Raw genomic sequence first — 27765 nt, 5'->3', positions numbered from 1 at the left:
GCTGCAATCCTAGTCCCATGTTTGAATTCATTACATTAACCAGTGGACTTTTCAGCGATGCCTGATCCCAAAGCAGACATTCAGTAGTTGTCACCTCTGGGTCCATTTTTCCTTTTCCCAAGAAATACCTTACCTATAGTTGTACCCTCTGTTTCTTCCAATGTATTTTTCTCTTCTTTCATTTCCATTGCTTGCTGTAACTCACATTGCCTCTCACAGCTCTCCTCATTTTTGTGCTGCTCCTCAGTCATTTGCCATATTTCCATTTTTTGAGGTTTTCTTGATTTTTGTGTTCTCAGAGTTCCTGAGACAGCTGTTGTCAGGCTCTTGCTGTCCTCTGCATCAGTTTGCCTGGCATGCCCTTAGACACTTGCTGCTAGTGACTGCCAGCTCTATCAGATTGTTTCTTCATAGATCCTTTGTACTTATTCAGTAAGTCAAAGTTCGCCTTTTTAAAGTCCATTTTCCTTATTCTGCTGCTCTTCCTCTTTTTCTTAAAAATGTAATGTTACTTCTTATCACATTCGCCCAAATGTCACTTTTGATTTTTAACAAGTTTTTCCTTGCTATAGTCAAAAGCAACTGCCACCCCATTTCCCGCCACCTTTGCAAATAAAGCAGTCACCGAGACATTTATTTGAACTCCTGGTGGCTGGACACTTTCTAGCAGAGAATTAGACTAATAAAGCCACTCAATGTTAAAGACGGTTCTGTTATTTCCCCAGGCAAACTCCTGCCAGCTCCTCCTCCGATCTGTAGAGTAGGTGCTCAACGCCCAGCAGCCCACACTCCTTTGCCCTCCGTTCTCCAGCTGCAGACATTAATTAATAAGCATTTCAACTCATGCTGAACTTCAGAGAATGTATAGGCTGTTCTTCTCACCTGTCCTACTGGAACAAGCTATTAACTTACCATGCCGAGGTCCTAGTCCTATCATTTGTCCCACAAGCACTTGTAACTCTCAGTAAGTTGTACATTTTATTACATGGAAAGTCTGGAGGCTGTTTCTCTGGAGATACTCAAACCCTGCCTGGACACATTCGTGTGCAATCTGCTTTAGCAGGTGCTTGGACTAGACAGTGTCCACATGTCCCTTCCAACCCAAACCATTCCATCATTCTATAATTCTTTTTGCATTTAATTCTAATGTACCAGCCATTTGCATAGCAGCATCTCAGATGTTTGGCTGGTTTTCCCAGCCTTTATTCCTCTCTATGCTCCTTCTCTTCCCACATTTTGTTTTTGTTTCATCCTCTTGCAGACCTTCACCATGGATGCAATTGAAGCCCTGTTCTCAACCAGGGCCTAGGGGCACTTTCCTCTGCTGATGGAGCCCAGTGTCCATGCTGTCCTGCTGTCCCCACTGTCCTGCTGTCCCTGCTGTCCTGCCATTCACAGAATCCCAGAATGTCAGGGGTTGGAAGGGACCTGGAAAGCTCATCCAGTGCAATCCCCCCATGGAGCAGGAACACCCAGATGAGGTTACACAGGAAGGTGTCCAGGCGGGTTGGAATGTCTGCAGAGAAGAAGACTCCACAACCTCCTTGGGCAGCCTGGGCCAGGCTCTGGCACCCTCACTGGGAAGAAGTTTCTTCCCATATTTAAGTGAAACCTCTTGTGTTCCAGTTTGAACCCATTGCCCCTTGTCCTGCAATTGGTTGCCACCGAGAAGAGCCTGGCTCCATCCTCATGACACATTTCCTGCTGCCCTGGCATCCTTGATGTCTTGCCGTCCCTTCTGTCCCCACTGTCCTGCCATCCCCACTGTCCGTCCAGGCAGCCCCACGCCAGCAGTGAGGCAGAGCTGCTGCTGTGATGGCTGGAGCACACATCTTTGTGCAGAGATTTCACATCCTTGCATTGCATTTTCCACTTGAGAACACCCTGCTAGGGCCTCCACCTCGTCCCTCAGGAACTGCCTTGCATTGAGACTTTATAACCCATCTTCCCAAAATCTTTCGAAGCCCTTTGCATCCTCCCAAACATCACCAGCCACCCTGCGAGCTGCTGGGGCGGCTGCAGCCGGGCTGGCATGGGCAGTGGAGCCGGAGGGGCCCCATCGCAGCCAGAGAGCGTGCAGGGGATGCAGGAGCACATCTGGGTACAGAGGGTGCACGGGCCTGGGAGGGTACCGAAAAACTGCAGACAAAATGGGTCACAGCACAAATATGTCCTGATAAGCATTGGCTAGTATTAATGAATCAAGAACTTAACTGGAAGTAGTGTTGAGAAGTATATCCATTATTCTTTTTGCAGCACATATGCAGAGTGCATTGTAGCGGTGCAGGCTGTTGAAATGTACATAACGGAGCTTATTAGGAACAAACCCGAAGCTCCTTTGCTGTGACTTCCACACAGATGAAGTTCAAGATTGTGGTTTTGATCTCTGGCAAGTATGGCCAGGATGGAACAGGGTATTTCTAGGCCTGCCAGCAAGCTACAATAATTTGAGTTTCAGAACTGAAACTTCAGAACTGAAGGGCTTAAGAGGACTCCTGATTCATAACAAGTGGGACATACCGTAAAACACTTACCAGGGTTTGTTGTAAGATCGTATTTCCATCATTACAGGAATGTGACAATACCCATTAGACAGCTGATGACAAGAGAATAAAAAAGGCTTCAACTTGAACAAAAATAACTATACTGTGACTTTCAGATATACATGTGTGTGCCTATAAACAGCAGAGTAAGAGCCATATCAGTTACTTAACTATTCAAAATGGATAAAATGAGGTACGAGCCCTCATGGGGCAGCACATTCCTCATCGCTCCCCCTCTCCACAGGCTGCTGGAGCTGGATGTGCCTCAGCTGCACCCAGTCCCACAAGGTCTCTCAATGAGCAGCAGCTGAACTGAACAAAAAAGCCTTCCTGATATGCAACAACAGGGGATTTTAGTTAAAACAAAAAATTTATTGTAGTTCTATCATACTACTGTGTAAAAATATGGGGGATTTTTCATTCCGAAATGCTTACAAAAAACACTGGTTAAAAGAAGGTTGCAATTTTATGAATGCGTAATTATGATCAGTGATTTTGTATGAGGCAAATATACAAACTGGCTACCACTTTTCTCTAGATGTAGAGGAGGATGATATCATGCTTTTGCCATGGTCATGATACATAGCACACCACAGAGAATGGCTATGGACTGCCAGCCTCAGCATTCATTTTTTTATTCATAGCAGACCTTGAAGCATTTCTGTTAAATAACCATCTTGGAATATAGAAAACTTCCAAATTCATATGAATAATTAACTTTCTATGTTGTCTTTAAGGCACATATTTCTATCCAAATTTCATTTTGGTCCAGAGGAGCGATTGTATTTCAGCCACTAGCTATCCAGGTATCCGACAGTTTGGTTTGTTACAACTATCCGTATGTCTGTAGACTTCAACGACATGTATTGTATCCACGCTCTGTACTGCAGCGCGGGGTCCTGGTACCGCTTGGTTCAGGGGTGCACTACGGCTCTTGGTTAACTTGGGCAGGTGATCCTGGTCTTTGCAGCACACAGGAGCTGTGGTGTCCCGAGTCCACTCCTCCTGGAACCTGTAAGGATGAAGGAAAATATTACTTGTGTTTCATTTGCTCTGGTGAGGATAGAGAACTTTCCAATCCATTTTGTTCACACATCAGGCATTTTGCAAACAAATTGTGCTGTAGTATATGGACTCACTTCTTCTAGCATTAAAACCAGTTGGCAGCAGTGGGGCAAATAATTGTGTCTCCATAAAAGCTGAAGCAGACCTTGAAAAGACTTGGGAGGTTGGTTTTATCTGGGGTTGGGGCAGATGTTTTTTTTTTGTTTTCCACCAAACAAGTCCCCAGCTTCAATTTAACGCCACTGCTATCTAGAGAAATATTACTAAGAACACTTGGCTGCTGAGGCTGGTGCGGAAGGCACGTCCGTGCTTGGCTGGCGGAGCGCTGCTGGGAGCACAGGAGCCGCCTGGCTCTGCGGGGCTGGAGGGGCAGATGGAGAGGGCAGAGTTGCTGAAAAGATGCTCAGTAAACAGCACACAACTGGTTCAGGAAAACAGGGGGATGGCATCAGCTTGTTCTCGAACTCTGCTGCAAGAAGCCTGATGGATGCAGCTGGCTTGAAGTGCACAGCCCTGTGAACCAGAAGCAGGTAAGACATAGCCCTTTGGGGTTTGTGCCAAATTACTGCAGCCTGAGCATGTGGGGCTTTGCAAACCCTGAGTGGCTGCCTGGTGGCTGTTTGCGGGCAGTGTCAGAACTCAAGCAGTGGGGCCATCACAATGCTGCCCGGTGCTGGTGCTGCCTCTGAAAAGAGATTTTTATATTGGAGGACGGGAGGGCATTTTTTGTTACTGTATATCTGGTGACTTTGTACAAGACCCTGAGGTAATCATGGAAGCATTATGAAAACAATAATAGCAGCTTTATTGAAAGCACATGTTGCTGTGCACACACCCTCCGTGCTCAGATGCGATGACAATTAAGACTGAAATTCAGAAATCGGTAAAATTGAGCAGCCAGCTATCATACTCTTTGTGACAGGGCCCCAAGAGGAAACCACAGCTCACTTCCCCTGCCTGGGCTTGCTTGGAAATATGTGTTTCAAAAGGTACTGGAAGATGTTGGTCTCTGAAAGGCGGCATTGGGGGCACAGGGATAACAAACTAGAGCAAAAAAAGAGCCACCATTAATAGAGAAGCTCAAGGTGGGACAACTCACAGGGTGGGATAATCTGAATAAAATCATTTGAAAAGCAAATCTTCCCCTTTCCTGTGCTGGGTCTCCTCCTCTCCGGTCCCAAGTGCCGCACAATCAAACATCATATGTGTAGGGAACAGTATTAATTATGTACAACTGTATGAAACAGGTTGTTCGCTCTTTGAAGTAATTTCCCCAGGACCTCAAACAGTCTTGCATGTAGTCACTGCTGTAGAAGATGCTTTGCCCTTTAATTCCCTGTGGTAACTGTACACCACACTATCCTGCTGGTAGAAGGGCATCGGATCCTTCAGCTTTTTAATCTCTTAGTTGTTCAGAGGGGAAAAGCAGTTGGGGAAGTGCCCTCAAGGGAGCAGAGGGCAAGGTAGGAACGTGGCCAAGTGTCCCACCCCATCTTGTCTGCATTTCTAGAAGGTCCTCATGCTCCTCAGCCAGCCTGGGCAGGCGGGAACATTTCTTAGAGCAACACGAGATTCTGATTCACGCCTTCCTTGCAACCCCTTACACAAGGTAGTGGAAAACTTCAACCATTACAGCCACGAAACCAAAGAGAAAACACATTTTGTTTTACTGTGCAGGCCAAAGCTATGAGCTAATTTCAACAACCTTGCATGAGACCTCTTGGACTGACTGAAAACCCTGAGTTTTGATTTTTTTTCAAAACCTTTTCACTTAGACATCTCTGTTGTTGCATTTGCCTTATTTGCTGTTTTTTGCCAGGTACACTGGTTATGCATCTTATAGTCAGAAGGACTCCAGTACAAAAATTTCAGGTATTAAAAATATCTAATGTGGGAGAATATACTAGCCTGTTTCTCTGCAGAAGAGATTTTTTCTTCTTGCTAATATGCTCCAGCCGTAGTGGATATCTGAAAGGAGGACTTTAAACCTACTGAGACCTGGGCTTTTCCATTTGACTCACTCCTGCAGTCAGACCAGCTACTTCATAGAGAATGTTTTATAACTTGGCCTAGAGCTGTGTAAAATAATTCACCTCAAAACAGTCCAAATTTGGAATGCAAAAATTCTTCCAAATGCTTCCATACCAGGGGGTAAAAAAAAAAAAATCACCAAATTTCTTTGCTCCTCTTCAGATGTGTTTTTGAGCTGCACTAGTTTCTTTCTGGTTGTCATCTTACCTGACAGAGGATGAAAAGGAGTTAGTCTACAGCTACATTCAGATCTCCCTGACTGCAGAAAATGCTGGACCATCAATTCTCCCTTGCAAAATAGCAGCGCATCCCTGAGTCAAGGGAGTATCTATTCCAGCACAGGTCACAGGACTGTTATGCTGAAAAAGCAAAGAAAATAGAGGCTTCCCCAGGTGTGGCTATTTCTTATAATAATTAGGAAGCTGATAGAAACTGAAATGAGCTCTCCCAGCTCCCAGACCCATGGTGCCGCTCTGACCCCCAGCAGGCTCGGTGCTCAGTGCAGCTTTGAGGAAGGTCTTGTGCTTTGGATGAACAACAACAGCCCTGGTTTTGTTCTCATGAAGAACTGGGAGGACTTTTACATCTTAAAATGTTAAAGAGAGCAGAATATAATTTACCAATTTTAGGCTTTTCTCTGATAGCTGCTGCAGTCAGGCTGCGAGAGCTGTTCCCAATATATTCCCATGTTGACAAGCCCTGACTCTGCATAGCAATTTTCTCAGGGGGCTGTTTTGGAGGCTTATGCACGCTGTTCTCCTCTAACTACGTGGCCCAGAGCTGCAGCTAATCTCCCTCCCATAGACGACAGACCCTTTTCTTCAGCTAATCTATCCCAACCTCTGCATCAGGCAACAACCTGCTATCTCTGCTCTACACTCTCTACTTCTGAGAAGCAACACTGGGGAAAACATGTCCCTCCCAGCAGCCCCATGCCTCGTACCTTGGGCTTTCTCTGCTCAACATTAGTTAGCTCTTCAAATATTATAAAAGAGCAAATATGCTGTAAATGCTTGCAGCTCCTGCGTACAGAACTTCCTCCTAAAATTGGTATTTTTGTCCTCATTATGACATCAGAAATAAAGAGGTGTCATCAACAGTGACTGCACCCTGTAGTGAATGATCCCAGGTATTTGTGAACATATTTCTCGGCATTTTAAAGCAATTTGTTCAAGCAGCCAAGAAGCCAGAATGGGGCTCATTATAATGCTGCCGTTAAAATTTAACACTTCCCTGAAAAACTTTGTATTCATCACATTTGTTCCATGCTTCAAACATGAGGGGGAAAACATTTCATTTTGTTGCAGACAGGCCCAGGACAGCACACCGGGGCCTCTACTGTCCAGCAGCTGGGCTTATACATTATTTATAACTCCTGTACATCAGCCTTCTGCATCCACATCATGTCACCTCGCTACAGCCAAAATTATCAATAAACTAAGGCACCGCTTTAACAGATGATAGCTTTTTAATCCTAAATTACTGTGTAAACCATAACAAATAACTTACCTGTTGGAAAGATCTGGCTTTTTATTTTAAATTGGCTTAACCTGAAAAAATTGGGGTTTTATTTTATTTGTTCGTAGGGTATTCTTTGTCCTTAAAGCAGTGAATCAAAATGTTAATCTATAGTCAATCTATTTCAATTGAGCCTGAAAAGCTGCATGACCTACATCCTTTTCTAGTAAAAAATAGGCTAAGATCTACTCAGGAGGGTCTTCTTCAAGGGTGGAGGAGTTCTCACTCTTCCAGATACTTCATATATCACATGAAGAAGCAGCAGAACAGCTTTATTTAAGAAAAGGAAATGCTATCGTCAAAACGACACAAATTGCCAAGCCTCCACCCACTCCTTTCTCAGCCAAGGGCTCCACTTGTCTCTCAGACTTCCCCTTCTAAGTGGGTTGCAGAGCCGCTTCCCGGCTGTATCACAGAGAACAACACGAACCGCGGCCCTGAGCAGGGCTGGGAGAACCACCAGCATCCCGTGCCTCCTAGGACATGTCCTTTGAAAAACCAGCCCACCGGGACGCGACCCTGTGCAACCTGCTCTGGTGAACCTGCTTCAGCTGGGGGTGGGACTGGATGGTCTCCAGAGGTCCCTTCCAACCCCAACCATCCTGTGATTCAGTGATTTCTAAATTGCTCGGGGGTCTAGTGATGCATTGCACAAATTCCTCCAAATGTCTGAAACATTAACATAAGGATAACATGGGATAGGATAGGATAGGATAGGATAGGATAGGATAGGATAGGATAGGATAGGATAGGCTAGGCTCAGTTGGAAGAGAACCACAACAATCATCTGGTCCAACTGCCTGATCAGCCCGGGGCTGTTTGTGGCCATAGCCACACACGTTGGTTCACATGCACACACAGAAGCTTTCCTTTGGGCTTGCTTGCCCTCAGTTTTGCTGCTTTTTCCAGCCATGCCACATGCCTTTATTTATTTCCTCAGACAATCAATGCTGTAACAGCCCCACCACCACAGCAACACCCACAGGGTTAGAGATTTCGTCCAAGCATAGGCTGCCAACACATCCACTTCATCTTAAATGGAGCATGGTACCGCAGAAATAACCCAGGTAATGAACACGTCCTTGCACGCTGGTCTTCCCAGCATAAGCCAGCTTCATGTTTGCACCTCCCCAGGGGTTTGCCTACCCTGTCCTGCTCTTCCCAGTGAGCTGGATGTGCACAGGATGATGAAACTTGGCCTAATTCGCTACACACAAAAAATAAGTCTTGCAAGTTAAACACAAAGCTGACAGATCATTTGTTGCCTTTAAGAGCTGGCATGAAATATGTTAGAATTTCTACATCTTATCCTGCACATAGATCCATTTAACAGAATTAAACAGTAGAAATCAGCATCTTTTACTAACCTTAACTAAATAGATCTCGTCTGAGTGAAGAAAGGGAACAAGGTACAAATTGGCAGAGAGCTACACATGTTCCTAGAGAAATTCCAAGACTCTACGATAGAAACAGCCAGGCTTGTGGCTCAGGGTGCACAGACTAACACGCCTGCTCTCCTCGCTGAATTAGTGATAAGCCAGGATCACATCACCACTGCATGGTGGAAATAAAGTAGGCCTTGATTAACAGAGGACCTCATGCCTCAGGAGGTGGGTGTGCACCAGTGTTTAACACAGCGTGTGTGTTGTTCTACATAGGGAAAAAAGAGCTCACAGGCTTTCCTTCTCCTCCTGCCATCTGAAAATCCCCACTGAAGTTTAAACATTCTACAGTTTTCTAAAGAAATAATAAAACAGTTGATTTCTGGCCCCAGAGAAGCTGCTTATCCAGTGGAATTGTATATTCTCTGGTACTTTCAGTTAAGAAAAGGTGTGCAGAATTTGGTAAACAGAATACAGCAGCCTCTGCTCCGTGGAACGGTGCAGATAAGAGCCCCGGAGCTCGAGGCTCCAGCAGAGCACGAACCTCTGTTTACAGCCCTATGTAACTTTATTCACATTATTTTAAAAGCACATTACGCTTATACAAAACATTAACATTGAAGCAGATTGAAGTTGCCCAAAATTAAAAATTACATCCTGAGCCTTCTAAAAACTGTTTAGGTTATAATCAGCATTTAATTAGATTTATAAATCTTTCTGAAATCGCCCAAAGCTAAGAATTGATTAAGCAGCCATCAGACTTTTGTGCAAGTCCTCCATTTGAATATAATTTCCAGCTGCACTGTGACATGGAAGTAGGCTTATAATCTGCATCAAATTGTTTTCTGCAGGTAACCACTACAAATCACAGATACTGCTGTACATAAAAGCTGTACAAGTGAGCAGTGAATTAAAAGCAAACAAGGATTGTGCTATATATTATTGTACATGACCATAAAGCAGAACCCAAAGTATAGAAAAGACAGAATGACGTGTATTTATATGGATGGTAACAGCAAAGCAGTAATTAGAATTTAACATGTATTCATTTTTCAGTTTTTCTCGTGTTGGCAACACCACAGCCGGCATAACACATCTGGACACATTCAGAGGTGATTTTGACCCGACACAAACCATTCCTCTGCCCACCCTGCAGGCATCCACAGCCTGTGATGCCCTTTATTTCAGTGTGGACGTTTCTTTGGGCTGCCCCAGAGCCGGGGTCCCCCGCTGTGGGCCCTCACGCTGCCTTGCTCACCAGGATCCTGTTGTGTTTGCCCCGCACAGCCCGATAATGAAACGATATTTATCAGGAGAGCTTTGGCGGTGACCGAGGGACCCGCTGCTCACCTGGAGCTGCCCACAGCCCCCGTGTCCCTGGTGTCCCCTCCAAGGCTCCTGGGCCAGCTGGCACCTTGCTGCCACCGACCTACCTGTGGCAGTTTAGCATCGGTTTCACAAAGCCAATTAAAAACCTCTCTCCAGTTAATCTGGCGCAGACCAGGCTTAACTATGGGGATAGAAGCCGTGCGGGGGGAGGCCACGCTCAGCTTCTCTGCTGACTCACCTTTTGGCAACATTAATTCCCCGCAGGACGGGCAGGTTGAAGGACAAGGCCTGACAATCCATTGGCATCATGTCCTCTTCAGGGGCATCCCTTTCAGATGCACTTTCAAGGAATCCTCTTTCTAAAATTGGTTCAACAGACTCATTCAACACACTGTATTTTAATAGCCTTACCTGTAGAAGCCTTGGTTATCATATGCCACGTTAGCCACATCATCAAATACAGATTTGTTCCTGAGTTTCTTATTGTTGTTGTTATTGTTTCTTCCCTTAAAACCAAAGTAAGCAGCTTGCATGTGCTCTAGTTCTTCAGTTCTGAGCTGGTACCACAGCTGCATATCTCTGTGAATGAAGCAAGGGGTAAAACACATTGCTGTGATAGATGGTTGTATAGCTGAGCTTTTACCTGACCACAGCCCTACTCACTAGAGTTTAAATCTAAATCCAGGCTTACTGAAGACAGTGCTTAAACACACTCTGAACTTCAAGTGCAAGCCAAATTTCCAAAGACTTAAATACCTGCTTAAATACAGGGTGTTTCAAAAAGATGGACCCAATTCCAAGGCATGATGACTTCAAATCAGGTCCATCTTTTTGAAACACTCTGTGCCTTAAGGTGTGGGGTTCTTAAGCAGCATAAATATTATTCAGTAAAATACTCTAAAGTATTATACCTCACTCCCCAAAAAGCAAGCAAACAAACAAAACCAATTTTCTAATGAGCACTTGTGGATAGTTCAAAGGAACAAAGCCCAATAATTATGTCAATTTGATCCAGTGGGTTTTGAGACTACAGGTGATGGGGACAGCCACTTAAGGGATGATGTTGTGCCAAAGATCTCATGGACCTTTATCAGTGACACACATCAGGCCAGACACTGTTGTACGTGCAAAGACTACAGATCGTCATCGCCATTTTATGGAATAAATTATTGCAGATAAAAAAGAAGTATTTTCTGTGAATTTCTGCAGTGGTGCCCCTCCCGAGGGTTCAAAAATCACCAGGTAGGTTGAAAAGATGAATTAACTTAAAAATGCAGGAGGCAGGTAATGTTGCCTTCGTTAAGAGCAGGGCTTATTTGGTTCCCTTCAGGGTTTCCTTGTGGAAGTGCTCAAGGCAGTTTTCATGGTGCTCTATACAACTCTGGGACAAAAAAATGCCCCCCAATTTCTCGTTTTGAAAAGAAATCTTAAGATTCACACAGTCACACCAGCTGATGGGACAAGATTAAATTGTGAGGGCTGGCGATGCTGATTTGGTGTCATTTCTGTCCTCTCAGGATACAATCCTGCTCCTACCAAAGAAAGCAGCAGCGATGCTCACGCCATGGGACAAGGTCTGTGAGGAGCCTAAATTACATGGGGATTTTCAGCAGCCTTCATATTTTTTTCTTTCCAAATGCAGGGACAAAACACAAGATGGCACTTCAAAGGTCGTCAAACAGATACCTTGCAAGAAGTATTTGCAAGAGAGGTTTGTAGGCATAGGTCATCCCTCTAGTAGACCAACTAAAAGAGCCAAAGAACCTAGAGAGGCAAACCTCAAAGCTGAAGGCAGGATGAGGACATCCTCCATACCCCACGGGAACAGACCACCCTTTCCTTCAGAGATGGTCTAAGAGACACTTATTTAATTAATCCTGTACTGTGTACACTCATTTTGTATGAAGTCATCTTCAGGTTAATCAATAAATTTTTGGCATCCAAAAAATCAATCCACATTTTCCAACTACAGCAACAAAACTGATGCCACCACCACCCCTGGTTCTCTGCAGCACGGGCTGCAGGTCCAGCAGTTTTCATGCAGGGATGCTATACTCCTTCTTGTGTGACACAGACAGTTTCTGCATCATCTCAGTTGCTTTCTGACAGCAGCACCAAGCCACACAATGTCCCCAGTGTCACCAGGTCCCCTCAGGAGCGAAGCTCAATCATGGAGGGGCTGGGTTGGAGCAGCTTCTTCAGAAGGTGGGAAAGGGAGGACAGAGAGCAGCAGGGAACAGAGAAGCTCCCAACAAAGGGAATCATTTCACGTCCTTTTGACAAAACCAGGTCAAAATGTCCAGTGCGAAGGGTTTTTCTTTTGTAAGAAAAAAATATCAAGACATCAAAGTCATGTGATGAGCTAATTTGGACAAAACTCCATTTGAAACAAATGAAAAATAAGGACTTTGATATGAATAGTCTTATCAAAAAGAAAAGCAGTGATTCCAAAAATGCCAATCAACCCTTTCATTTCAAAAATTATTTCATGTTATCAGTGAAAACCTAATATTAAGAATGACACCAAAGACTTCCTTTTTTTACCACACAAAGTCCTTTCAAGGACTGCGTTTTGGTTACAATCAGATTTCCAAATGACAGAATTCACCCCATATGCTGGTTCTCTAGATAAAATGCAGCTTGGAGCAGAGAGATTCGTGTCCTTCCCAGTCTCCCACTACTCCGCCTCACTCCAAACACTTTTATGAAGCAAGAAGAAGCTTAAAATCAACAGGAAGTGCAGGTCACTGCACAGCAGGAGTCAGCAGGACAGGAGCTGTAACAACATGCAGGAAAAGCAAGAGGGACATGAAGAAGAGGTGCCTGGGCAAACCTGCAGCGGGTGACTGGGGATGGATGCTCTCCCGAACAACAGCGGCTCGACTTTAGCATCCAGACAGATGTAATCAGGCAGCCACCCTTCACACTCAGTTTTTATAATGGACTGGGTTGATAAATTTTACTTCTTCCCATGCCTGTTTATAATCCTGCCTGCTACCTTGCGCTTCAAGCCAGAAGATAAAATCCTATGTCGTCCCAGCATAGCTGTGACAGCTTTAACTGCGCTTTGCAGGCGGTGAAGCATTTTGGTGGTTTCCACATGGGGGGATTCATTTTCCCAGCAGTGTTCAAAGGCAAAAATAAAAGAGAGAGAGAAGAGTGGAAAACACAGCCAGTCTTAAAGAATGCAAGGAGAGAAGGACAGGGCCAGCAAATCAGACCTGTATATTCAGCTACTGCATAATCCTGGGTAAATCCAGATCTGCCCAGGCCCACGGAGGTCACCGGAAATTAACAGACATTAGGTGCCTTAACAGTCTTGAATTCTGAGCCTTTCTATGCTTAAAGCCTAACCAACAAATTAAGAATCTTTGGTAATTAACAGCATTGTGTTGTGGCAGCAAGTCCTTTGAAGCTCTCTGCTACCACAGCAATGGGGTCCATATGACGTACAGTTTAGTGCTGATTTTAAAACTTCCTTGACGTACCTTTGAGTCCTCCTCCTCTCACTTTTCTTCACACACTTGATAAGACAACAAGTTAAAAAAGCCATGGACATCAGCAGAATGACGGCACCGCTCACGATGGAGGCAATCACTGCGACCTTAAATCCAAAAGTCTCATATTTTGATATGGCTGCAGCAAAGCAAACACAGAAGCACGTTTCTAAGGTCAACCCATGAATTTATCTTTCACATTTTCATTAAACCAAGCTGTAAACTACCTGCTTCACACTTCTGCTAATAATAGCTCAGTGAGGACTTTCACATTAGTATGTGTCAACATACCAGTGTAGCTTGGCTTCAGCTTAGAGCTACACAAGCTTTAAATTGGGCTATTTGAAAATCTCCTGTTTATAAGCCACTAATGAACTGTTCACAAGTATTTCACCACTGCAGCTAATTAAACATAATGCCTTCAGTGCTGCAGTAGCTAAAAAGCACAACTTTGTCGGGATATCAAGTGCAAATGAGCTAGCAGACTCTTATAGCCAATTTTTAACAAGGACTGGAGCTACAAAACCAAATACTGTCAGGGTAAATGGGCTTAACGGAGACCTTTAGAGCAAGGAGAGTTCTATTTAATTACATCCTATTTGGTGGGCAGCAAACAACAGGTCTTCCTCTGCTTGGGGAAGGATGCAGGACAGAAGGGGCAGCATCTGCGGGGCTGTGAGTTCGCAGTGATTGCTGTAGGAGCGAATTATCCAGACAAAAGGAGGAGAGGGACCGTGGTGTGGCACAGCTGATGCAGATCTCAGCCAACTGACTTGGAGCACTAAACATGTCTTGCTTCAAAACTCCTCTAGTTCTTTCAACACCGCGATGACCAGCATCAGAAACAGTTCAGCTGAGTTCCACACAAAGCTGCATATTTCTGCGGCCTCTGTAGGGGAGGATTTCTCTCCTTTGTCTTTAATGGAATCTCTCAAGTGAGAGATAAAAATAACTGTGTTTGTGAGAGAATGGTAAGTATCTAAAAGAGCCACCCATCTACTGGTGCTTTAAAATTATACAAGTTCTGAGAAACAGGCTGAGATCCCCAAAGCTCAGAGGTACCATGTTTTGCTGGGGCCTACTTCTAGTCAAATTACTAACAACCCTAAAATGAATAAGAAAGAACACAGCGTGAAAAGTAGTTAATATTGTTGCCATTCAAACGCTAGTTGTCAATATGGTAACCTTCCCATGCGGCTGCCCACAGGCAGTAACCTAAAATTGTGCAAAAATATCACTGTGTTTCTTTTACAGCAAAAATATCTTCAGAAAAGAGTGCTAGGAGATTAGAGGTTATGCAAATATGCACATTAGTTGGTCATATCTATACATTTTCTAAAGAAGGGTACAACTTGTAGCTACAGAGCTACATTTATTGAGTGCAACGCTACTGGAGTTGGTGACGTGAGATCAGGCATAAAGCCGACCAAGTCATTCGTGTGTTGTGATAATTAGCAATGTCAGAACACATATGGAGTGCAATTACAGTCAGTGGGGGCAACTTTGAAGGAAACTGAATTTGTCTTTTCCCTTGCGCAGATGTCTAGAATTAATCCTACCGTTGCAGGACATAGGCAGGGCAAAATAAACACAGCGCAGCCCAAAGGGGCTGGGAATGGTTTGGAAAGAACCTTACGATTGCAGGAGGGCGTTCCGGCTGTCCAGTGGGTATCGTTCCCATTCCAGACACAGGTGATGATGCCCGGTCCCTCCAGCTGGTGCTTGGCGGAGCACTGGAAGGCGATCACCGTCCCCACGGCCGTGCCGTTGCCGTGCAGGATCTGCAGCGTGCCGAGCTGGGGGGGCACGACGTGGCTGCACTGCGCTGTGGGACAAAAACAAAGCGAAGGTCCACTTTAGTTTTATAGTGATCGGATTGTAAATCAGTCCAAGATACTGGCCAAGACAAAGACCAGAGCTCGGGGTGGGGGATGCTGCCTGCTCTGCCAAGCACCAGCCCAAGGGCAAACAAACCCCCTTCGGTACTGCTCAACAGCTCCAGCGCTCTGACCCCGGCCCAAAGAGGGTTTTACTCGTATTGCAACATTATCTATTTAGACTGGTACATTTTTTTAAAAAAAAGCTGTTCTGCACATAGCACGGTCTCCTATGGATCCCTGTCCTGTCGGACTCTGTGTGTTTAATTAAGCACTCAGGCTGGCATCTTCTGCACTGGGAGCATTACACAGAATCACAGAATGCCAGGGATTGGAAGGGACCTTGAAAGATCATCCAGTCCAATCCTAACACATCGCCCCCCATGCAAACTCTCCAAGATCTGATGGACTGATCACATATTTCAGCATTTCAGTCTACTTGGTGGCATCTTTCCATGATCCTACAGAAACCTCCTGTCTTCCAAGAGCCCTGCACATCAACCTCTGTTGGTCGTGGCTGCAAGCTGAAGAGCCACGCTCCAGGGGGGACAGACAGACAGACACAGCACAACTACAGCCCGCTTAGCTTCATTTTCTAGTTACTATCTCTGCTTGATAGTATACCGTTCATTTTTTAGTACATTTTTGTTCATTCAGCTTTCCATTTCTTTGTCGTTCACACAGCTGCTCTGTGAGTCACGCAGCTGTTCTCCTCTCAGCCACCTAATGTCAGCCACTAACTTTATACATTGAATTTTATTGTCACAACGTTCCTTATTTCACACTCATTTTAAACACAAATTTTAATTATCAGTTATTAAGACAACATACAATATCCATATATACTTCGAATTTAACAACAGCAAATACATTTTCTGGTTTTGTACATGTGCAGTGACAGAAAGTGGAAAATGTTTTACATATATTTTTTTTAACAATTACTAAATACCAGCACTGCTTCTACACCAGAGTCCGAGTTCCCCATCTTTCACTGGATTTACAAATGACTTCAGCAGACTCAGAGGCAACTGGGTTGGAGTTGCAACACAAATATTCTGAGCACCGTGATGACACAAACATTTAAAAGGGGGAAAGTATGCTTTCCAAACTTGCAAGCAAAAAGAACTGTGCAGTTTTAATAGCCTCTTTGAGAACATCTTGTCAGAATCACGTTGATAGCAAGTCTGTTTTATTTTTAATACTAAATCTTTCCCTCTTGTCATTAATTAATGTTAAATTTCTGCAATCAAGCTGCAGCAGACAGGTTTACTACCTATTTTCAATTCACGCTCTTAAAAACCCCAATATCCTGGAAACCAAACCCAAAGAATCTCAGCAAAAGACCAAACAAAAGCCACAGTGACAATTACTGGCCTAATCTGCTAAGTAAATATGTTCTGAGGACTAGCTCTTAAAAACGTGCCTTTTTTAATTCTGTTTGTTTTGCCACCTCTTTCAGTCTCTGACTATGGCAGCAATTTGCCTCAATGAGAACAAATATTTTCTTGAGGGTTGTTTCTCTTCATGTCCCACGCTTCTCTTCAGCATCCCGGCACTGGAGCATCTTCCCCCTCACTTCGGATGAGCGTTACGAGTTTGGGCTTTTCTTACCTTTGCCACTCAGAGACTTCCCATGAAAAACCATTATCCTAAGCTGCAAAAAATCTGCCTTTTTGTATTTTACACTTTCAAGGCTATTTTTAGATACCAGGTCACATACTTGGAGTTCACGTTGCTCACACTTCCAGCTGCATGAGATGTAGAAATTAATTCAGAGCCACATTTGATTCAAAGTCCACCTGCTTAGCCACCACAGCAGCCCTCATGAGACACTTTCTGCAGACTTGCCAGTTCACCTAGACCATCATTCAGCCTGTGCTCTCCAAAGAATAGAGTGTGTGGCACTGGATCCTTTCTTTCAAGACGTTTAATCCTACCTGGTCTCATTCAAAGTGTTTGACACTGTCCCACACAGTATCCTTGCCTCTGAACTGGAGAGACATAGATTCAAGGGATGGACCACTTGGTGGATAAGGAACTGGCTGGATGGTGGCACTCAAAGAGTTGAGGTCAACAGCTTGATGTCCCAGTGGAGATCAGTGCTGAGTGGTGTCCCTCAGTGGTTGGCATTGAGACTGGTGCTGTTTAACCTCTCTGTTGGTGACAAGGACAGTTGGATCCAGTGCACCCTCAGCAGGTTTGCTGATGACACCGAGCTGAGTGGTGTGATCAACATGCTGGAGGGAAATGACCCATCCAGAGAGACCTTTTTTGTTTTCAGCTGAGGCTGGTGTTTGAGGCTGCGTTGCCTTCTGAAGTAAAACACTGCATAAACATTTGTGTTGACCAGATTTACATCTTGATTTATAGTTTTTTTCTAAAAATCTAGAAAATGTCATGTTCAGGTCTTGGGTTGCAGTAACTGTTAGCACCTAGAAATGTAAAACTGAATAAACCTCCTAAATATTGCTCATGCAGCTTTTGCAATAGCTGCATCTCAAACCTCACAGATTCATGCCTGATGGCCAGCACCTAGAGCTTGGAGGAATGCTTGAGGAATTAAGAGCCTATCACCCATCTCTATGGAGTTTATAATAAACATTAACATTGATGATGTGTTGTTTAGTTTTGATGAGCTTCATGGCATCATTCCTGCACTTGATCCGTGTCTCCTGTGCCCCATTCCCAGGCTCGTGCTCTGCTCACGCTTCCAGATACCGGCTACTGCTTCAAGTTCCTACAGCTACTTCTGCAGCTTCTTGGACAGCAAGAGCTGATTTATACAAATGCATTTCTTAATTTGGCTCCACACTAGGAGGGTGCCCAGTGTTCACGAAGTACCCTAATCTGCCACTACTGTCTGCCACCACAGAAGAAGGGCATTGGCTATAGCAAATAAACAGATTATTTTGTATGACAAATAACTGCCCTCAAAGTAAAGACACTAAAGTATAGCGTACTCCATAAATTCTTAATTCACCCAAATCACTGGGTTCAGAAATAGCCACATACATAATTTCCAGGCACTGAAAGATAGAGAGTAATGCAAGAATTAAGACAAAATAATCCAAGATATCTCTTCTCAGGCACAGCTAAGATTATCTGTATTGCAAAATCGATTTGTCAGAAAGGGTTACCATATGGTTCCATTGTCAGCAAGCTGCAGATTTATGTTTTGCTAATAAGAAAACAGAAATGAGACAGCAAACTAGGCATGCTTGTCCGCTAAACATTTCCTGTGCTCCTTCCATAGCAAAACATAGAGTCTAAAAATCAAATACATCACATAAGTAAATACCAAAATGATCTAAACCACAGCAATAATTACCTGAAACCATGTTGTCAAGATTGCCACTCGCTGTTTGTGCAGAAAGGGAGCAATCCATGACTTCGCCTCATTACTCCCATACACAAGTAACTCAAGCTTTTGTGTTGCTTATTGTTGACTATTTAATGCAACTAAAACATGCTGGAATAACCAGATGCCAGAAAGAGACAGAACATTAGGTTCTGTAAACCCCGCAGAAAGTAAACATGCTGATATTATTTCTGCAAGTCTATTTTCCTACAGAAGCGAGCCTTGGAAATTACTGTCCCTGAAGTCACAGGCGTAACGTTCAACATCCGCAGCAGCCTCACAGAAGAGCTCTTGGAAGAGCTCGCTCTGTCAAAAAGCAAAAGAAAAGAGACTAGAAGTGAAATGTGAAATAAAGCAGATGTAGTGAAGTATTTTGTGTGGGTGAAACCACCTCGCGCCAGCGTTGGTCCCTTGTGCCTGCGCCTTCGCTCCCTCGCAGAGCTGGCCATGAACCCTGCCCGGCTGGGCTCTGCACTGCACAAAGTGCTGCAACAACAAATGCCTACTGGGAACAGCCTCTCCTCCCGCCAGAAGATTCAGACACTGGCACGGCTTTTTAGGAAATGAGTGTTGAACATGACAGCAACCCAGCAGTAAAACAGTAATCCAGGCTCTGGAAGCTGCAGAGCTTGCACAATGTCCCCAGCTGTGCCACAGCCCTGGGGAAGCGCTATGGAGACCTCCTGCTGCTTGGTGGCACCAAGTAATGACCTGCTGCAACCCCTTCTAACAAAAGCACACGGCAGCAATGGTGTGATTTGACCTTTCCTACCTACTACACTGGTTTCTGAGAGTAACTGTGAAGCCGAGACACTGGAAAGCTGTTATAGACCTGTCTGCCTTCCAATACCTAGGCATGGCCCTACAAAGTTATTCTCCTGGGGAGGGTTTTGGAGGTCCAGGTGTGGCACTAGCCATGTGCACCAAAACACAGCCCTCTGTACACCTGTGACTGCAAGGGCCACCTGTGGCGAGCGGGGCCAGGCTCGGTCACCATGGCCCAGGGGAGCTCCACCTGAGGAGCCTGCAAGAGCCATGCAGGCAGCTCTTCCCCCACCTCTATCCCATGGAGCAACCATCTGGACAACTGCAGACAGTAAAACTTGAAGGTACCTACAGAAGACATCTGTCAGAGCACGTAGTCCAAAACCAGAAACACGACTTGTCAACGATACGTCAGCCTTGTATCTGCCTGATTTCAGCATTTCCAAATGAAAATACTCCCTATAAACATTCTGGATTTCTACTGAAAAGTTAATTTTAAAATTGTGAAAGAGGGAGCCCAATTTCTCACCATTCTCAAAGGCCACCATTGCACACTCGTGGGAAATGTGAGGAGGGAAGGAGAGAAAAGAGGTATTTGAAGTGAGTTTCTTTCTGTGTTTACACATCCATACTCAAATGAGCTCTCTGCTCACGCCTGTAAAATAGCAGATCCCCTAGGCTTGTTCCTCTTTTTTCTGTTGTCTGTTTTGTAAGTAAAACTGATTTTTCAGCACACTGTTTGCAACGTAACTAACAATGCACATTGGTTCTGCGGTGTGAAGGGGTGCATGGACTCCCACACCAGGCTGAGCCTCACCGGTCGCATTTCGGGCAGCGCTGCGTTCCTTCTCACTACGCTCAGGGTCCCCAGGACAAACGAGCACATCTCAGCATCCCGCACCCTTCCCGGCTCAGCAGCACATCTGCCATCGCGGTTCAGTGGTGGCAGCGTCACGCAGCAGCTGCTACCAGACAGAGCAGGATCCTTCCCGGCTTGGAGCAGGGAAGGGAGCACGTGCAGAAGAAGAAAGAAGCAAATGCATCCAGAGAAAAGAAAGAATCAGCACCGTGTCAAACGCCAGGCGGCTCTGATACACGAGAGGTGCAGGAGCGCTCACCAACACAGCCTTGTCAGGTAAACGAGCAAAGGCACAGAGCCAGCGGCTGTTGGATGCTGGCGACACTTCAGCGGGAATCTGATCCTCCAGAGCTGCATCCTCTGACCGGGCAAAGCTGCTGTGGATCCAGCAAGAAGCCGTGGGTGAGGTGTTAAATCACCTGGTGAACAAGCTGGGTGAGCAGGAACCGGTGCTGCCCCGGGCGCCCCAGAACCCCCACGCTGGGGCTGCTCATGGAGCTGCTGGCCCCACGGTGAGGCGTGAAACACCTGGGACCGCGCCGACCCCTGCACGGCCCTCCAGAGCGCAGGGAGGATGGTGAAGCCACTGCGAGTCTCGCCATGCCTGCTAAGGCAGCAAAATGTACCAGATGGCAGCAAACTCTTAGCCTCCATGTCCGGAAGAAGCCCTCGCGCTGCGCTGCTGCAAAATCTCACATCCAGATCTGAAGCAGACAAATTGGGTTCATCTCTCTTTACAACACCGAGCCTTTTCCTTTTCTCTCCCCCAGCATTTTTCATCTGGCTTTTGAGCTGCTCAGTGTAGTGAACAACATGGAGCAAGATTAGAAGGCAGCGTTAAGTGCTTCCCAACGCTGCTCTGAAATAGTATTATAGAGGCCCGCAAGCAATTTTAATCCATGTGAAATCCAAGCTATGTATCACCCAAGTGCTAGATTAGGGTTTGACGACAACATGTGCGATACGCTCCTATTTCAGACATAAATAATGTGTATGATTGGTGTAAAATGGTTCTTATCCACGTGTTTTATCTTTATAAGAGAGGATTTGTTCCAGTCGCCATACTGCCATCCCCATGATTGATTTTTTTTGTCAATATACATCAGTCAGATTACTCTCATTTTAGATTTCACTCCTGGATCTAGCAATGAGCTCAATACTGAACATTTCTCTTCTTATGGGAACAAATGAATGAGAAATAAAAACTAAATGAAAAATGAGGTATTTGATGAAGTCCCAGGTAAAGCAAGAACAGATGGGTTTTCTGTGCTTGAAATAGGTTATGATGCTTCCGATAAGTTACTAGTAGGGAAATTTTTGAGAATGGGAAGGATCTGTTAAACCTAAGGCAAATTAGAAGTGTTCATCTATTTATCTCCTCACAATTACTACCATATTAAAAAAAAGAGTAATTTTATATATATCTCTACATATATCCACTACGGAGCACACCAGAATTATGCCTTAATCCAAACTGTTCCCAATTAAAAATAACTCAGGGAAGTGATGCCGACAGTTGCTTTTGTGGCTGGTTTTATGGTGAATGGAGCTAATAGCACTGATAGTCTCCCTTCTTTGTCATTCTAAACCATAATTAACTACATATTTGCACAGTTCAGAGTTTGCGGCCTTGTTTCTAGAACTACGATTCTAAAGAGAATAAAATTAAGAGGAATAACTTGTAAAGAGCTTTTCACCTGCACTTCAGCCGATACCCTAAACGTATCAAACGTCCCAGGGCAGACAGAATTTGAAATCTGCAGGTCAGGAATCTGTTTCTACGTAATTCCTCTCCAGGGAATAACAAGGACTAGGAGCATCCCCACACCTTCCCTCTGCTGCCAGGTCCCTCTGTCCCCAGCCAGGTTTGGGGACGCATATCCTTGCTGGTGGACGTGTCCTTCATGAAACATCAGGCCAGTGAACTCTGCAGGTTTATATTTTCAACATTAACCATTATTTTTCCCCAGTGCTCATGAATAACCTCTCATTCACTAAACCTGTGCAGCCAACTGTAACATTTCTGCAGAGGGTGCAAAGCAATATGCGGGCTCCATTAACCAGACCCTGTATATAGTCCAGCGGAAGCTATGATGATCAGAAATGTTAAAGTTTTATCTTGTCCATAGTGGAGATAGGAGATTATCTTGGACCACTGCTCAAAGCATTTTTCATCATCACAATAACTGCAAGAAAACCACCACAAACTAAACAAAAGTTAAACAAATATGATACAGAAAGCAAATGATTTTGGGAAATCCATATTTTAGCATCCAACTCAATATTTAGCACATTGCTAACGCGGATCAGGTATCAAGAGGAAAACAGACAACTTTTACTACCAGTCTGTCTTTGGCAAGCCCTTCTCAACGCTCCTGCGGGAGCCTGACCTGAGACACAACCAACAACCACTTACAAGAGCAAAACTATTCCAGCACCTTCACAGGGAGATGACGATGGGCATTTCAGGGGTCTGGAAAAGGCCGTGGGCACTCGCTGGTAGGAGCCTGAACTGGAAAGCTTGACCCTTTTGTCTGTAAGGAGATGCTCTGACAGAATCTGCTCTCTTGCTTTTGTTCCCTTTAAAATGAAGAAAGAACAAAAATGCCAAAACCACCTTGTCCAGACAGTTCTAATACAAATACCTCATCAGCAGTCATCCTATCAATGGCCCAAGAAAAGGGCTCGCTGTCAGAAAAGCTACAGCTCTGTGGCTTTTCACCTACAAAATGGTTTAGCACCTCCAAGAATCTCTGCAAAACCCTTTGGTTTTCTTTCCTCTTTAAAGCAGACACCTAAATACATCAATGTTATATTTAACCTAAAAGCCAGCTGGTAACAAATCCAACATTTGCTGGCTTCCCTTAATAATTATCAAAGTTTTGTCACCAGGTGTTCCTGCTCCATGGGGGGATTGCACTGGATGAGCTTTCCAGGTCCCTTCCAACCCCTGACATTCTGAGATTCCATGTAAACTTTGGTAAACTGAGCAAGATTCAGATTTTACTGCTTCTTGAAGATGAGGAAAGTAAAATAGAGACAAATCAGCAGCATTGTCCACTAAGCTCTGGATCTACAGGTTCAATATATAAGTCACTGTTGCTTCTGGTGACTCGCAGTGGGCTGCACAGATGAACAGGAGAGCTGGGTAGAGCTGAGTATCTCAGGATTTAAGGGGTACAGGACAGAAAATGATTATCTGAACACACCTGATGGAAAAACAAGCCTGAATATGATGCCCTGGCAACATCAGACATCTCTGTAGTTTTCAACAGCCTATTTAATTTGCAATAGACAGAGTAGAAATGCAGTGCTTTGTTGACAAGCTTTCCACTGGAGAAGGCAAAAGAAAACCTCAGACCTGTTTTCAGAGGGAAAGCACCTGTCTGTTAGGAACCGTAGATGGATGAAGGATGCCCTCCAGGACCATTCGACAGGGCCAAGGCTGCTGCTCATGCGGTGCAGGAACCACCTGCGCTGCTGCTCAGCTGCCCTTTGGGGACCCTCCTGCCACGTTCCTCTGGAAGGAGGGCAGGAGGGCAGCATCCCGTGTGTCCTGAAACATCCCCTGTCCTCTATCTCGGGCACGGTGGGGACGCGGAGCTCAGCCTGGCCCGTGTCCGGCCCTGGGGCGATGGCGCTGGGTTATCTGCCTGCAGCAACGTCGGCCTCTGTGCACACTTGGGGTAATGAACAGTGCCGATAAGAGCAGATGTCCCCTGACAATGCAGCCGGTGGCCTCTTGCTTCTGTGTGATGTTTGCCAGAGTGGGCACAGCCTCTGTGGACGGCAGAAATCCCCACCGACGGGGTGACACGAGGTGAGCGCTGCACCAACGCTGCCTTGGCTGAAAAATGCTGGAGTGGGGAGGGTCCAGAGCTGGCCAAAAACCACTTCAGGCATGAGAAGATTCACCCCAACATGAAATTTTAGGTGGACCAGAAATGCTTGCTACTCAATGGTTACATGCTCAGTATTGGCCAAATGCCCCAAAACATAGGAATTATATTTGCACAAAGCACTTATTTGTAAAGACTATATAAACTTTTAAACCTATTCTCTTTGAAATTACTTTCTTGTTTTAAAATGGACTATTGAATACAGGTTTGCTAGCCTTCTAGGGGAATTTCCAACCATCCTGTTAAGCAAAGCCAACTTTAAAGCTGGAGACCTTGCCTGCACTTGCTCATCCTGGCTGGCCTCTTTTGGCCTCTGCAATTCCTTCTTCTTTCCCAATAGCAAACTGAAGCTGTTCCTGTACTTGGTTTGCTGTGTTAAGCTGCTAAATGTGCAGCACAGAGCTGTGACCCAGCATTCGCAACTGTCAGCAAGAATTTCTGTGAATAATTGATTTTTTTAGACATCAGTCTGAAAGAGTTAGCAATAGCATGCCATTTATCATGGTGCTAAAAATCATTCATGGACTGAGAAACTAACAGCCAGATTTAAAAACCTTCTCTGTGGTTTTTTTCTTCTCTCCTCTGTTCTTTTGCTGCTGGGTTTGGCTTTCCTGTTCCTGGGCTTCACCCATGAGAGCGGAGAGGTGTGCAGCCAGGAACCTGACCACGGGCACAACCTGCAAACTGCGAAAGTCACACAGCATCCTGCCAGAAAGCATTCGAGCACGGCAATGATTAACAGCACGAGTCAATAAGCACATCTGCTTCTGGCCTCCCTGGCCATAGGAATTAGCGACGGGTGGCAGGAAGATTGACAGAGATGCCACTATAAGGACAGGGAACCAGTCCATTGTGTTTGCTTATTCCCATTAAAAGAGTCAATGATTGCAGGCGAGTTATACTTGGAATGAGAAGCAGCTTAAGCGAGTAGATCAAAGGAGAGCAGCCCCATGCCCTTCACTCCCTTGTACTACACATGTTTAAGAAACTAAGATCTACATCAGATAATTCAGCTAAATCACTGGCAGCTTTTGGACAGCCACAATACCATGCAAGGATAGTCTCTGATTCATATTTTAAATGAGTGAAAAAAAACCTAGTTCTAATCTATATTTCTGTATTTATTAATGATGCTGGGCCAAACACCAGAGCTCCCTCTTGCCTACACAAAACTGCCACTGGCTTCATGGGGTGCCTCTTTCAAGACCAAAGCAAAACCTGTGTGTCCAGTCCGGATGCCTCTTTTGACCCAGCCAACTAACAAAGGTCATAGTCTTGGAGATTGCTGCAGTTCTGAGCAGAAACTCTCCTGGGTATAATGCTGATTTGTACTTGAAGGCACCAATTTCTGCTCTCCTGAATGGGAGGGATCAACCAACAAAACTCCCCCCTTGCATTTCCTTCAGCCACCTCAGCCCAAACCTTCTTCCCGAACACTCTTTCCCAGCGCACACGTGCACGCAGGTTTCTGAACACCACCTCCTCCATTCACCTATCCTGGCTCCTGTCCCCATTTTCACCCCTCCTCAAAATCATTCCCAATCAAAGATCCTCTGCTTAGGAGATTTGTACGTGTGAGCAGCATTGTGTTTGGCTTTATTTAATCCCAGAAATAACTACTTAATAATAGCTTCCAGCTCTGTTAGAGGAAAAGAAAGCAGTTAACCCATCCTCTTCCCCTATGAGTGTTTCTACTAGGTGCTGCTGCTGCAATTTCTGCTGATGCAGCTGCAAGAGTTGCTTCCCCAAGCAGCCTGGGGCTGCTGGGCCGGCACCTCCATCTGCCACAGAGTCTCCACTCGGCCAGCAAAACCTTGTACGTGAACCAGGCACCAGCTCAACCCCATCTCTGAGACCCCCAGCAGACGCAGGAATTTATTTATTTGGTAAGAGGTTGCTCATTTTGCAACTTCTGCATTTCTCACTGTCAAAACAAAACGAAAGGCGATAGACAGACTTGCACCAAGACTGAAAAATCATCTCTCTGTCATAGAAACACTGAATATTTGGGGTTGGAAAGGACCTTCCCAGCTCCCACAGTGCCACCCCTGCCATGAGCAGGGACATCTTCACCAGCTCAGGTTGCTCAGAGCCCCGTCCAGCCTGGCCTGGGATGTCTCCAGGGATGGTTCATCCACCACCTCTCTGGCCAACCTGGGCCAGGCTCTCACCACCCTCAGAGCAACAATTTGTTCCTCATATCCGGCCTGAATTTCCCCTCTTTTAGTTTAAAACCTTCACCCCTTGTCCTATCGCAACACGCCGGCTGAAAAGTCTGTCTCCATCTTTCTTACATCCCCTTTTAAGCACTGAAAGGCCACAATGAGGTCTCCCCAGAGCTTCTCTTCTCCAGCTGAACCCCCCAGCTCTCTCAGCCTGTCCTCCCAGCAGAGCTGTTCCAGCCTTGGATCATTCCTGTGGCTCCTCTGGCCCCTCTCCAGCAGGTCCATGTGTGTCCTGTGCTGAGGACCCAGAGCTGGACCAGCACTGCAGGGGGGTCTCACAGAGCGGGGCAGAGGGGACAGTCCCCTCCCTCCACCTGCTGCCCACAGGGCTGGGGATGCAGCCCACGGCACCATTGGCCTGAGCTACAAGCTCACATAGCCAGCTCATGTCCCATCTTTGGTCTACCAGTACCCCCCAAGCCCTTCTCTGCAGGGCTGCTCTCAATCCATGTCAATCTTTTGACCCACTGAGCCAGCCAGAACTGCTCCTCAGAATAACACACTTATCTGTGACTGCATTTGAAAGAGAGCATGTTAATAAAATGCCTAAATGAAAACTAGCAACTGTCCTACATGTTGGCTTGTCCCAGGCAAACTATTAAAGGCAAGATTCTGTAGTGCCAGGCACATAAAACTCAGTGGCAATTGTGACTAAGTCAAATACTGCTAATTTCGTCTCAATTAAAATGATCTTTGTTGTAGAGTTGCAGATGTGCATTGGGAGGCTCCACTTTGTCATGGAAAAGGTCTGAAGACCTCCTGGCTCTGCCGTGGTGGGAACAATCAAACCATTTTGGCCCTTTAAAATGGACCACATTTCTGGCCACAGCTAACCCCGAAAGTGCTGGAGTATCTGCTGTCATTTTTGGTGGTTTTGCTTCTGTGTTTTGCAGCTGACTTCTGATTTTTGAAATATCGATGTTTTGAGTCCAAAACACTCAGCTCACTTCATTCCCTAGCTGAAATTCAGAAGTCTAGACATAATTCATCTCTATAACCTATGTAATTTAAGAGTAGCTAGGACAAAGTGTTGGAGAATACCACAGGGAACAATCTTGCACTGTGGAGGACTGTGCCAGAAGACCTAATAACTCTTTTCCAGCTCTATTTTGTACCATTCTAGAGTTTTTATGACAAGCAGAAAAATCATTCCCTCAAAGCAGTAACAATGTCTGGTGCAAATGCCTAACCACGAAGATTAGCATCTTGCAGTGTGGGAGATAAAACCAATTAGCTGAAATTCTGCAACTGTCACTTCTTTTACCTTATTTAATAAAAGGTTTCACTTTGATCTCATGGGAGAAAAATCAAGGAGAAATAACCCTGAAGAAATAACCCTGAAGAAACAAACCCATATATTCCAAGTTGTGTCACGTTCCATCCTGTGGAAATGGAAATTTGGAATCAATGTTTTCTT

The 27765-nt window shown here is 45.2% G+C and overlaps 1 protein-coding gene across 3 annotated transcripts in view; it reads right to left on the bottom strand.

Moving 5' to 3' along the window:
• Positions 1 to 284: 284 nt before the first annotated feature.
• Positions 285 to 27765, bottom strand: part of SUSD3 (sushi domain containing 3) — a 31783-nt gene continuing 4302 nt past the window's right edge. For 2 of the 3 annotated variants that reach the window (XM_065074949.1, XM_065074950.1), the window contains exons 2-5: positions 15002 to 15190; positions 13357 to 13504; positions 10280 to 10447; positions 285 to 3555 (exon numbers count right to left, since the gene is read on the bottom strand). In XM_065074949.1, the coding sequence (XP_064931021.1) occupies positions 3342 to 3555; positions 10280 to 10447; positions 13357 to 13504; positions 15002 to 15190 (719 nt within the window). In that variant the 3' untranslated portion in view covers positions 285 to 3341. Of the gene's footprint in view, positions 3556 to 10279; positions 10448 to 13356; positions 13505 to 15001; positions 15191 to 18570; positions 18699 to 27765 lie in introns of those variants that run through there. The other variant, XM_021296480.2, reaches the window with a different exon arrangement.

Source organism: Columba livia, chromosome 10, assembly GCF_036013475.1.
Source record: "Columba livia isolate bColLiv1 breed racing homer chromosome 10, bColLiv1.pat.W.v2, whole genome shotgun sequence".
NCBI lineage: Eukaryota > Metazoa > Chordata > Aves > Columbiformes > Columbidae > Columba > Columba livia.
The sequence above is the reverse complement of the archived record's forward strand: the minus strand, read 5'-3'. Positions and strand labels throughout refer to the sequence as shown.